This window comes from Leptopilina heterotoma, unplaced genomic scaffold (genome assembly GCF_015476425.1).
Source record: "Leptopilina heterotoma isolate Lh14 unplaced genomic scaffold, ASM1547642v1 Lhet_68, whole genome shotgun sequence".
NCBI classification, from domain to species: Eukaryota; Metazoa; Arthropoda; class Insecta; order Hymenoptera; family Figitidae; genus Leptopilina; species Leptopilina heterotoma.
In genome coordinates this window covers 6,686,022-6,698,531 of record NW_025111157.1, presented here as the reverse complement: position 1 = coordinate 6,698,531, position 12,510 = coordinate 6,686,022, and the positions used below count along the sequence as shown (strand labels likewise).

Here is a 12,510-nt window from a genome sequence, read left to right as displayed (position 1 = left end):
CTAAAAATATAAAAGGACTAAAATTGAAATAATTTACAAATAGAAAATTACAAATAAGTTAATTATTAATTTGAATGTTTGTTTGTTTTTATTTTCATAACGATTGGTAGTACTAAACTGTCAGATACGTAGACAACTTCATGTCATACGTCACTAATCTAAATGTCACTTTATTATAACCTAAAAAAATTATTATTGCATATTTTACTGATTTTACCGATTTTACTCACGTATACTTGTATTATTGTTTATGTCAGAAAATAATTATTTTGACTCTCTCATTTCTACAATGAAGGTAAATATTAAATTAAAAATCAAATTAGAAAAAATATAAAGAATCTATTTCTTAAGAACATAAAGGGGGGTTAAAAAAATATTTAAATATTAAGATAAATTATAATGTTATTAATTTAATGTTTTAATTTACAATTAGTTTTTTTTCCTTATTCGACTTTTTACTCTGGCATTAAATCTATTCTTATACTGTCTTTCTTTCTCTTATAACAGAGGAGATAACCGGTTGTACGACACATGAGAGATTATAACGATTGTAAGTTTTTTTTCTTGAATTTGAAATATTTATACCGGAGCATTGTGTCAGAGATTACACACATAAAAGTGATAATGTCATCAAGTATTGCCACGTATAAATGTAAATTTCTTTTACGTGAAATTTTTCTATGGAAAGTATGATATATAAGAATGCAAGAAAAATTATTATCCAAAACTAATATCGAAGTAAATATGAATTTTCAAAGACAACCACGATGTTTTCGAACGAGTCAATTTTTTGTTATGATGAATGTAATAGCAATTACGCTCATTTGTTTATATGGTAAGTAATTTTGTATTGTTATCAATTTGAATTTCTTCTATTTTAATTATTTAAATTCGTATTTTCTAGAATTTTGTTTACAATGATTGTTATTATTTTTATTTTCAATTATTATTATTTATAATATTAAAAAATTATTTAAGTTTCAGGCCTCGGCCTCGAAATTAAATAAATTTCATCCGAGGCCTGAAGTTTATCAATTTAATTTTTATTTTTATTAAATTTTATCAATTTAATTGAATTATTAAATTTCAGTTTGGCAAGTGGAGGACGACAAGTGTAAAAGTAAACTATCATCAATGGTGGAGAATATAAAGTCATTTGGTTTATGTGAGAGATCGATAATAAATGAGAAGACATTTCGCGATTTGACAAGACTGAAATTATATAAATTGGATTTAGAAATATCGCGACAGGATAAGGCGATTTTATCAACATGTCTCAATAAAGTGGAGGAATTATTGAATTCACTGTATGAAGATGCGCCAACAATTTATGCCATAACGCCAACATTTTCGAGACCAGTGCAAAAGGCCGAATTAACACGTTTGGCGCAAACATTTCTTCTTGTTCCAAAATTCCATTGGATTGTCGTTGAAGACGCGGCTAATAAAACTCGATTAGTTACAAATTTATTGTCCACAAGTTTATTGTCATATACCCATTTGAATATTGCGACACCGCCTAATTATAAACTTGGAAAACGCGATCCAAATTGGAAGAAACCACGTGGAGTTGAACAACGTAATGCAGCTCTTCGTTGGATTAGAGAAAATTTAAGTTCTAGTCATAATGGAATTGTATTTTTTGCTGATGACGATAATACTTATTCCATTCAGATTTTTGCTGAAGTGAGTTATTCAGTTTGTTATTTAAAAGAATTATTTATTATTATTTATTTTGTAGTTATAGAATTTTTTTCTTTTTTTGAATTAATTAGAAATTATTTCTCGCAGATGAGCCGAATTAAAAAGGTCGGTGTCTGGCCTGTGGGCTTGGTTGGAGGGTTAATGATAGAAAAGCCAATTTGCGACAAGGCTACAAAGAAAGTAATTGGATTTAATTCAATGTGGAAACCAGACAGACCATTTCCAGTTGATATGGCAGGATTTGCAATAAATTTAAAACTCGTACTTGAAAATAAAGACAGTTGGTTTTCGTTCGAAGTTGAGGGCGGATATCAGGAGAGTGAAATTTTAAGGCAAATGGTTACGAGAGACGAGCTGGAACCCTTGGCCGATTTATGTACGAAGGTATCTAAAAATCAATATTCTCAATAAAATATAGAACAAAATTTTTTAAACTACGTTAACAAAAATTTGAAACATTTAAAAATCTACAGGGTTGCCACTGGTCAGGGAATTCAGGGAAAAGTCAGGGAAAGTATAATTGGTCAGGGAAATCAGGAAAAAGTCAGGGATTTTCAGTAAAAGTACTGGAAAAAATTAAATTTTTTAAATTCATAAGAAAACTGAATTTTTATGTTTTTTTTATAAACTATGAAATTACTACGAATTCTAATACAAAACCTTCAATTCTTTCTATTTCTCACAATAATTTTCTTTAAAATAATTTAACTTATCAAGAGGAGCTATCACAAAATTATTACTTATAAATTATTTAATGAATAATTTTATTTAAATATATTTAAAATAATTGAATTTTACAAGAATTGTATTTACAATTTTCATAAATAGATCAACTTCAAAGGGTTTTAATTTTAAATTTTACAAAATTTCAATTTTCAATGAATTTAATTAGAAATTATATTGAAGTTAGATTTTTTTAAAATTTTAATAATTCAAATTCTGAAATTAGTTACATTTTTTAATACTTATTTAATTAATTATTAAAAATAATAGATTTATAGAAGAATTTTAATTAAAAATACTAAAAAAAAAATTAAATTTTGGAAAAGTTACAAATGATTGGAGAAATTCAATTATTTTCAAAAGTAATAAAATTCTTCCTAGAAATTCAATTGTTTTCAAGAATTTTAATAAAATTCTTTGCAAAATTGAATTATTTTCATAAATGACAATATTAATCACGAGAATAAAATTATTTTCAAGAGTAATAAAATTCTTTTCAGAAATTCAAATATTTTGAAAAATAAAAAAAAATTCTCGTCATGATTTTAATTATCTTTATAAACAGCAAAATTCTTCGCTGAAATTCAATTATTTGAAAAATTTTTAATAAAATTTTACGCAAACATTCAATTATTTTCAAAAATAATAAAAATTTCTCAGGATTTCAATTATTTACAAATTTTTTTAAAATTTCTTCGCAATCATTCAATTATTTTTATAAATAATAAAACTGTTCTCAGGAATTTTATTATTTTCATAAATAATAAAATTCATAGCAGGATTTTAATTATTTTTCATACAATTTTAATCAAATTCCTCGAAAAAAGTAATTATTCTTAAAAATTTTATTAAAATTCGTTAGAAGAATTCAGTTACTTAAAAATTTGTCGATAAAATTCTTTATGAGAATTCAATTTTAACAAACATTAAATTATTCAATAAATTATTTTATTTTGAATTTAAATAATTGAATTTTCGTAGAATTTTTTAATAACAGTTAATTTAAAAATGAATTTCCAAATAATCGATTTATTATTTATGAAAATAATTGAATTCTTGCAAAGAATTTTATTACATATTTTTCAAATAATTGAATTCTTTTGAGAAATTTTACTACTTGTAAAAATAATTAAATTCTTGTGAAGGATTTTATTAAGATTTTTGTAAATAATTAAATGTTTTTTGAAAAATTTTATGGTAATTTAAATTATTATAAGACATGAAGACATTGATCACTCCGAGTCGAAGACTCAGAGTGATCGATTTCTTCATGTTTTACAATAAAATTTTGATAAGTTGTTAATTTCAATAGGTTTGGATTAAAAATTTGTTTAAATCTTAATTTCTATGGAAAAATAATAATGATTAAATATTTATTTTTTAATAAAACTTGATGTTTTCGAATAATTTTACAATTAACGAAATTTGTGAATAAATGTAATAGAATTTGGAGTATCTAATAATTTTTAGAATGAGTCAGAATATTCTTTAGGGTCAGGAAAAAAGGCAAAATTTTATTTGGAAATCAGGGAAAAGTCATGAAAAAAACAAAATTAAATATTAGTGGCAACCCTGATTTAATTAAATACTATATTTTTATTTCTAATAATTATTTATTTGTTAATTTATTATAAAGATATGATAATTATTTGCGATTTTTAGGTCTACGTTTGGCACACGAGAACGGAACATCCACTTCTTCGGACTGAACAAATGCTGATTAAAAAAGGGAAACCATCAAATTTTGGCATTGAAGTGTAATAAATTTACATTCTTTACTTTTTAAACTTTTTAAATTGTTCTATAAGTTTTAAAAAAATACCAATATCAAAAAGCTATTTTTAAACGAACAAATCAAATTTGGAAAAATAGCATATCATAATTAATGTAAATATTTTTTTATTTTCCAAAACCGATAAATTCTAGAGACATTCAATGAACTTTGAAAGCGTGAAATATTTTAAATATTCTCGAAAAAAAATGTTAAAAACGTCGAATAACTTCCAAGTACTCTCATTTATTAAATACTGTAAATATTTGAAATTGTGCCACAAGTATTATAGTTAAGAAAATATTTTTAATTAATTACAAATTTCTACATTTTAGAAAATAGGCGAGTTATTTAATAAAAAAACTACATAATCTTTAATTCTTGTTTATTGTTTTCTTTCAATTAATCATATTTTTTACATTTTTTTAAAACGTAAATTTAAAAACAAATGGAGGGAGAAATAAAAGAAACGACGAATTCAAAATTTCTTCCTGTTTATTTATGAGTTTTTGACTTTTTCGCATACAGAAAAAAAGCAAATACATAAAAAATATGCCCTTACCTAAAAAAACAGGTTTTTGAAAAACTTTCTCGAAATTGGAAGATTTAATACTTTTTTTTGTAATAATTAATTTTTATAGAAAGCTAGAAGATTTTTTTTCTTGGCAACGGGTATAAAATAGATGTGTTGATTTTTTTTCCCCACAAATTTTCTATTTAATAACTGTCATTCCCAATATCGTGTTTATAATTCTTGTTTTTTTTATAATTATAATAATAATAATGTAATTACCTTACAAGCTAATAAGTACTATAATATTTGGCAAAAACTTCTCGTCACATTACGTATAAAAGCTACTTTGCGTAGAAAAAGCATTCGAGTATTTGTGCAGAAATTTTCCTTGAAAATATTTTTTCTATTTCCCCATTTTTGGGGGGGAAAAGAAAACGTTGACTATTGTGCAAATTTTTTTTGGCAGTCTTGTTTTTTTTTAAATATCAGCGTAAAATTGTGCAGTTTTTTTTTACTTTTGAATAATACTTTAAACGGATGTTTTTTCCACGCTGGGATAAAAATGTTTTCTAAATATTTAATTACCAAGAATTTTTTCATTTAAAGATTATTTAACTTACACGCTAAAGGGAACGTTTACAAGCATTTACAAAAAACTTATCACATTTTAACTGTCTCCTTGCAAAAGAGCCTTCGATTTTTTTCATCTATAACTATATGACATTTTTTTTTTAATGTAAAGAATATTTTACATACAGAATTAGTTTTTGAAGAATTAAGTCGTAGGTACTATTTTGCAAGGTATACCTGAAATGCCGTTTTACTTTTCTATGAATGTTTCAAAAATTTCATTTTATTTATTTTATGAAAAAACTTGATTTTCCAAATAAAATCGATTTTTTGTCACATCCATAACGAATTCTGTTTTGCAATATACAAAACGTGTATTTATATATAGAGAGAGACTTCAATGTGTGATTCAAGAAGAGAAAAACGAGTCTAAAAAAAATAATCGTAATTTTTCTCTTCAATCTTTTGACAAACTACTGATATTTTCGCAGAAGTCCACTTTCAGTAGTGCGTACTTTTTTTTTTCTTTTAAATCAGTGCATGACTAATACCAAAAGCAGGCTTCGAATTTGAGTGATGTTTTCTATTACACTCATTTTCAGATAAAATATTTTTGTTCTTAATTTTAAAAAATGCATAGAACTAAAAGATTCGCTTTAAATACTAAAAAATATTCACAGTAGAACTTATATAAAGAAAATAATCGAAATTTTAAAATATTGGAAATTTATAAATTTAAATTACTGAAAATTCCAAAGAAGGAAAGAATTTTTCTGACTAAAAAATAAACATTGTAAAAAAAATATAGAATATTTGTTCTGTCGTGAATTTCTATAAACAAAAATTCGCTCTCTTGAATAAAAACAAAATAAGAAAAAAAAGTGTCCTTAATAACTATTTGTGTTTCTGTCACTAAAGAACACATTGGACACAACACGTTGGTGGACACATTTCCCAATCCATTTTTCCCAATAGTTAAAATTCCCAATCTTTCTTTTTCCCATAGTCAACTTTTCCCAACCTTTTATTTTCCCAAAGTTTTGTTTTCCAAAAGTTTTCGTTTTTTCAGTCTATTGTTTTCACAATCTTCAATCTTTCAACCAACCAACTTCGTATTACACTTGTCAATCTTATTTATTTCGTCTTGTCAAACTGCGTCAAAATTGTCTAGTCTTTTTCAATTTAAATTCAATTAAGTTTCCAAATTAATAGTTATAACTATTCTCATATTTTAAAATTATGAAAAAAATGCTTTTCTTTCTGTCCATAGTTCGCCATCCTTTCCCCATACTTTAAAAATAGAAAAAAATAGTTTTTCTCCATATTATGCCCATAGTTTGAAATTATAAAAAATGATTTCCTTTTTTCCCATGGTTTGCCATCCTTTGCCCATAGTTTCAAAATAGCAAAAAATAGTTTTTCGCCATACTTAGGCCATGGTTTGAAATTAGAGAAAAAATGGGTTTCTTTCTGTCCATAGTTCGCCATCCTTTTCCCATACTTTAAAAATAGCAAAAAAATAGGATATTGGAAAAAATTTGAGCTTTGGGAAATTTAGGTATTGGGAAAATCTTTCTTTGGGAATTATTGGTTGTGGGAAATATGTCCTTTGGGAAAGTTGGACTGGGAATAATGGATTGGGAAATGTGTCCTACAATCCATTTTAATAATTATAAGATTTTAAACGCAATCTTTGAATCACATTTTCCACGGGATATTTTTTTTCGTCACGAGTTTAAATTAAAATAGTTAACACAAAAATTCCAGAATTATCTGTCGGACTAAGCGCATTAATATTCCCAAAATGAAAAAAATCTTCTTTCGAATAATAACTAAAAACTTTTAGTTAAACTTCGACTTTCATTCAATTTCAAACTTGAATAATTAAAATTAAAAATTAAAATAAAAATCAAAATAGTAAAAATATTCAATAAAGAATATTATACAGTACGAACATTTATTATTATTGTCGGTTAATTAAAAAAGAATCAAGAGATTTTTCGGGAATATTGATGTTCTTTTAACAATATATAGAAATCGGGCGAGTCGATCGTGTGACTGAAACTATTTAATATACAAAAACGTTCGACTCTTTACAACTAAAAAAATGGTATCAGTCTTCAAAAACAAGTGATAAAAACCCGATTGATGACACTGAAGAACGTTTAAGCTGAATATTTGTGGCTGAGCCTTAATATTGTGATATAAGCATTAATTATATGCGCAACAACGAACAATTATCATAATTGTTTTTTTTCTTTTAACCAAAAAAAAAAGGTAAACAAAAAAGAAAAGTGCAATACCTATTTACAAAGAAAGTGCCAACAAAATTTCTTTACGAAAAATTTACTCCGCTATATATTTTTTTTTTAATTTTTGATATCTGGATTAATAAATTTTGCAGACGAATTTTTCGAAATGAAATTTTGTTATTGCACACTCCAAAGCCGGCGTACTAGATCGCAATTATCGTAAATGATGTTTGTTATTTTTATTTTCAACTTTTTTTTGTTTCTGTCTTTTTTTTCCCAAGCAGTGACCACTAACAATTATTTTCTTTTTTTATTCGATACACTTACGGTGTGCTATAAATTTTGTACATTTCCTTTTTTTCGCTTTAGTTTTTTTTTATTTTTCTTTAGAACGGCCTAACTAACGTTTATTTCTCTTTCTAGTTCTCTTTACTAAAGTGCTACGCTGCGATACTTTTACAGGCTTTTTTTATTAAACCACGAAAGCAATTCACTACGGGGGGGGGGGGGGGCTTTTCTTAGTGAGGGGAAAAAAGAATTGTACGAAAAAATAGATTTCGATTTTTTTGGGGGGAAACAAAAAGATAGAGAAAAATTGGAAATCTATTTTTTTGTTCAATTTTTGTTTTTTTAGGGGAAACATTCATGATTCTCTTTTGCAAATTTTTTTTTATTTTTTCTAGAAATAAAAGTATTTCTCTAATTTTTTTTGTTTTGAATTTTTCGTATTTTTTTAGACAAAAATATAGAGAAAAGGGGGAGGAAGGAAAAAATTTGCTAATTTGATATGCATTCTTTTTTATGATGAAGCTCTTTTGGAGAATTTAGACACTCGATTATACGTTTTATATAAATTTGAAAAATTTTACCCAAGTATTTATTTTTGACCAAAATCTTTTTTATCTTCGAAGCTTTTTCAAATTTTCCCAAAATTTCTTATTTTATTATTTTTATTTTTGAAATTTTATTGAATTTTCTCAAATTCTGTATTCAATTAATTTTACATTCGAAACTCTTTCGAATTTTCTCAAATTTTTTATTTTAATATTTTTATTTTTGAAAATTCATTGATTTTTCTCAAATTCTGTGTTCAAAATTTTACATTCGAAAGTCTTTCGAATTTTCCCAAATGTATTTTCTTATTTTTATTTTTCAAACTTCATTGAATTTTCTCAAATTAATTTTTATTGAATTAGTTCATAAACAATAAATTTTATATTCGAAGCTTTTTCGAATTTTCCGAAATTTACGATTTGATAATTTTTGTTTTTGCAAATTCATTAATTCATTAATTTTATATTCGAAAATTTGTCGAAATTTTCTCAAATCTAGTATTTTATTTAGTATTTTTACCTTCATTTATAATTTTAATTACCTTCTGTTTAAAAAAAATTTATTTCAATTTCATAACTTTTTCTATATGAAAACTTTTTGAATTTCAAAATACCTGAGTAAAATTTAATAATTAATTTTACAACGCAGAGCATTTTCTTAATTCTCATCTAGTGGAATGAAATTATAATATTTATCCTCAGAAGAAAAAATCTTTTGTTTAGCACAGAATAAAATTTTCTACTCAAACTTTCTGAAAAGTTGCAAAAGGGAAAAATTTAACAATTCTTTTTTTTAATTGTGCTGGGAGAGACTAGCTGCCGTCTTTGTGAAGTTTTTACCTAATCACTTTTACTTTACATACAATATTACACGAAAAGATTTTCAAGTTCTTTTTGCATCAGGATAAATTCGATTTTTAAAATCGAAATTCCCTGCACTTTCCTGCATCAAAATCGACTAATGATTTTAGAGAAGAAAAAATGAAAGAATAACAATGATGCAGTTTTGCATTAATTGTGATATGAGTCAACGTGCACAAAACGCCAGATTAGAAAGGTAAACAAACGTGTAAACATTAAAATCCGAAACTCTTTTTGTTGACTCGAGTAAAATTCAAAAGCAAAGGAATAGAAAGGCCACTTCGTTAACGATCTCTTTAGTTCAATCCGGATGAATTTTGAAAAATTGTTTTTTTTTCATTCTTATTAAATTTGATAATTTTTTGAGTTTTTCTCTGTTCAAAAATTTCATCCGGAGATCGCGATCTGAACCATTTACAATCTAGTACGCCGGAAGAATATCTAGACGGCTGAGTCCTTGCCGACAAAACCGGTCTTTGAAATTGATCTTTTACCATCGAATGTGATGGACGTTTCTCGTCGAAGTCCAGAGTCAATAATTGGTGTAATTTTCTTCTCCTCTCGCAGTGGTTCCTTTTCATCTCTAAAAAAAAGAAGAGAATGCCAAAATTCATAAAATGTTAGTAAATTTTTTTTTGAGAGCGAGAATGCGACGCTTAGTACAAAAAAACATATGCATGCTATATTTTATTGAAATTAAAAATACAGAAAAATTAATTTAATCAGAAAATACTTCCTCTACAAGGAAGTAATTAACTTAGTGAAATTAAATTTTCCAAATGTACAATTTACACTGACAATTATTAATTATAAGCAATAATATCATCAACGGAAAATTGTATTGCAACTTGAATTGTCATATAAATTAAAATTATATTAAATTTATTTTAATTAAATTAAATTTACTTTTATTATTTATACAAAATATTTTATATTAATATTTAATATTTTAAAGACCAAACATTTAAAATAATATAATAATAATATAATCTTATAAAATAATTATCAATTATCGTTTGCCGAGGGAAATTTTGAAATAATTCCGCAGAAAATTTGGTAATTTGATATAATATTATAAAAATGTATTTTTTTTGACATTCTCCCAATGGAATTTTTCTTTAGAAAATAGTAAACAAAAGATAGAAAATTTTAGTTTATAAAAACTTCAAATAAGAAAATATTAAATAAAAAGAAGAATAATTAGAAATTATTAAAAAGCAACTATTTTAAAAATGAAAAATATTTTATAATAATAATAATAATAATTTATTGTAACTTCAGTCTTTAGGCCTCAAAGTGGATTTAATTTACATTTTATTTAATGTTTTCTAGAATTAAATTATAATTAAATTTACTTTTATTATTTATACAAAATATTTTATATTTTAAAGACCAAACATTTAAAATAAAAAAAGCAGAATAAAGAGTAAAAGTTAAAAACGATTCGAGAATCATCGCCACGATATTGAAATAAAAAGAAAAAAAATAATAAATTTACTTCTTTTTATGAAATGTGAAACATGCAGCATAGCCAAAGCAGAGCGAATAATGTCCATGTCCTAAGCGAGTACAGAAAATATAAAGAAAAAAATAAGAAGTTTGTGTGTGGATAATGATTGTCGAAACACATAAATTACAGAAAGGAACAAGGAAAATATGAAGAAACGAAAATCACATGCCCATCTTTCTTTGTTTTTTTTTTAATTGCAAGTGCACTAATTATTTATTGTGCACACACAATTTTATTATTAATTTCTTGTCAAGATTTTACTTTATTTTTATTTATGATCTCAAAAAAGACATTTTATTTTGCATTTTATTTGAATTTTATTTAATTTTTAATTAATTAATTTTTTCATTTTTAATTAAATTTGCTTCTCTCGTATTTTTACTCCAAGTCAAATTTTGCATTTTGTTCGAATTTCTTAATTTTATTTAATAATTAAACTTGTTTCTTTCATATTTTTACTTCATAAATTATAATAATAATTTTTCACGTAAGTAATTTTATTTTAATTTTTTAACTTTATTTAATAATTAAATGTGTTTCTTTCATATTTTTACTTTGGAAAGATAAAGTCTAACAGGTACAAAAACATAAAAGATTTTATACTTCATTAGAGCCATTAGAGGTTTATTTAATTTTTTATTTTAAATTCCATTAAAATATCACGATTTAAACTTTATTATAATGTCCTTTGGAAAAATTAATAATTAGGTACAATTTTCTTTAAATAAGTAATTAAAATTTAACTCGTTTTTTACTATCAAAAAACTTTAATCTTCATATAGAAATAAAATTTTTAACGATTCAAAACATTAAGAAGAAAAAAATCTGTTACAAATTTTATCTTTAGCTGTTTTTTTCGATTAAAAATTCTTTCTTCTATTTTTCAATAGAATCGTATTTAATTTAATTATTCAATTTAATCGAATTTAATAGAATCATATCGAGAGTTTAAAGAAAAAAATTAATAATGCAAATAAAATCTCTTTCTTGGTGCACTAAGAATTTAAATTTAGAAAAAAAATCACGGACAAAAAAAACAGTAGATAGCATGTAAAAAGGAACAAAGAATAATAATTTTCATGCCAAGTAAAAAGCAGTGTTTTTTTTCAAGAGTTCCTCAGAGAGGTGCCATGCTTTTTACAAAATTTTTATTGAGTCTCTTTTTTTTTGTTTTGAAAAATTTCTCTTACATGGCAGTGTGTTTGACCAGTCTAATGGTACTTTTACCACTACCCGAATCTTGGATGGCCGTCACCCCGGCAACATTGGCCATTTTTTGATCGCAATATGGAAGTGGAAACCGCCAACCGTAAAGACTATAATTAATAAGAAACAAATAGAAAAGAAAGAGAGTATGATAGTTTCTTCTTCTCGACCATCGTAAAAAAAATTCATTAATTCCAATTACCAATCAAATTTAACAGAAAAACCACCAATAAATATTAATTTTTTCTAAAAATCCAATCGTAACCGAAACATTTTATTAGTAAATTAATAAATTAAAATAAAATTACAATAAATACTAAATTTCTAAAATAAAAAACTTTTTTTGTTCTCTCTTCTTTTCAAAAGAAAAATAAACTAAACAAAATGTTTCGGTAAAAGTTAGAAATTTTACTAAAACTGCCCAAAAAGCCGAAAATTCAATATAAAAAAAATTTGAATTATATTTTTAAAATTTAAAGAAAGAAGGAAAGAATCCTTCTTTCTTCTATAGAGAGAAGAAAATAATGAAATGAAACAAAGATTGCAATGAAAATATTAAATGATTA

The 12,510-nt window shown here is 24.5% G+C and overlaps 2 protein-coding genes across 3 annotated transcripts in view; one reads left to right on the top strand and one right to left on the bottom strand.

Moving 5' to 3' along the window:
• Positions 1 to 125: 125 nt before the first annotated feature.
• Positions 126 to 4,576, top strand: LOC122510429 (galactosylgalactosylxylosylprotein 3-beta-glucuronosyltransferase I). The gene is made up of 5 exons (XM_043625066.1): positions 126 to 295; positions 508 to 835; positions 1,091 to 1,686; positions 1,792 to 2,088; positions 4,090 to 4,576. The coding sequence occupies exons 2-5, from the start codon at positions 703 to 705 to the stop codon at positions 4,186 to 4,188; spliced, it is 1,125 nt and encodes a 374-aa protein (XP_043481001.1). The 5' UTR covers positions 126 to 295; positions 508 to 702; the 3' UTR covers positions 4,189 to 4,576.
• Positions 4,577 to 8,885: 4,309 nt separating this feature from the next.
• LOC122510427 (fasciclin-2-like) overlaps positions 8,886 to 12,510 on the bottom strand; it is a 177,400-nt gene continuing 173,775 nt past the window's right edge. Inside the window, exons 10-11 of one of the 2 annotated variants that reach the window (XM_043625063.1) lie at positions 11,929 to 12,054; positions 8,886 to 9,811 (exon numbers count right to left, since the gene is read on the bottom strand). In XM_043625063.1, coding sequence (XP_043480998.1) covers positions 9,670 to 9,811; positions 11,929 to 12,054 — 268 coding nt within the window. In that variant the 3' untranslated portion in view covers positions 8,886 to 9,669. The remainder of the gene's footprint in view (positions 9,812 to 11,928; positions 12,055 to 12,510) is intronic. The other variant, XM_043625064.1, reaches the window with a different exon arrangement.

Bases quoted from the DNA above. Each gene is read 5' to 3' on its own strand.
- LOC122510429 (XM_043625066.1), top strand. From the start codon at position 703: ATGCAAGAAAAATTATTATCCAAAACTAATATCGAAGTAAATATGAAT. The intron at 836-1,090 runs GTAAGTAATTTT...ATTAAATTTCAG, and splicing joins TACGCTCATTTGTTTATATG to TTTGGCAAGTGGAGGACGAC. The intron at 1,687-1,791 runs GTGAGTTATTCA...TATTTCTCGCAG, and splicing joins CCATTCAGATTTTTGCTGAA to ATGAGCCGAATTAAAAAGGT.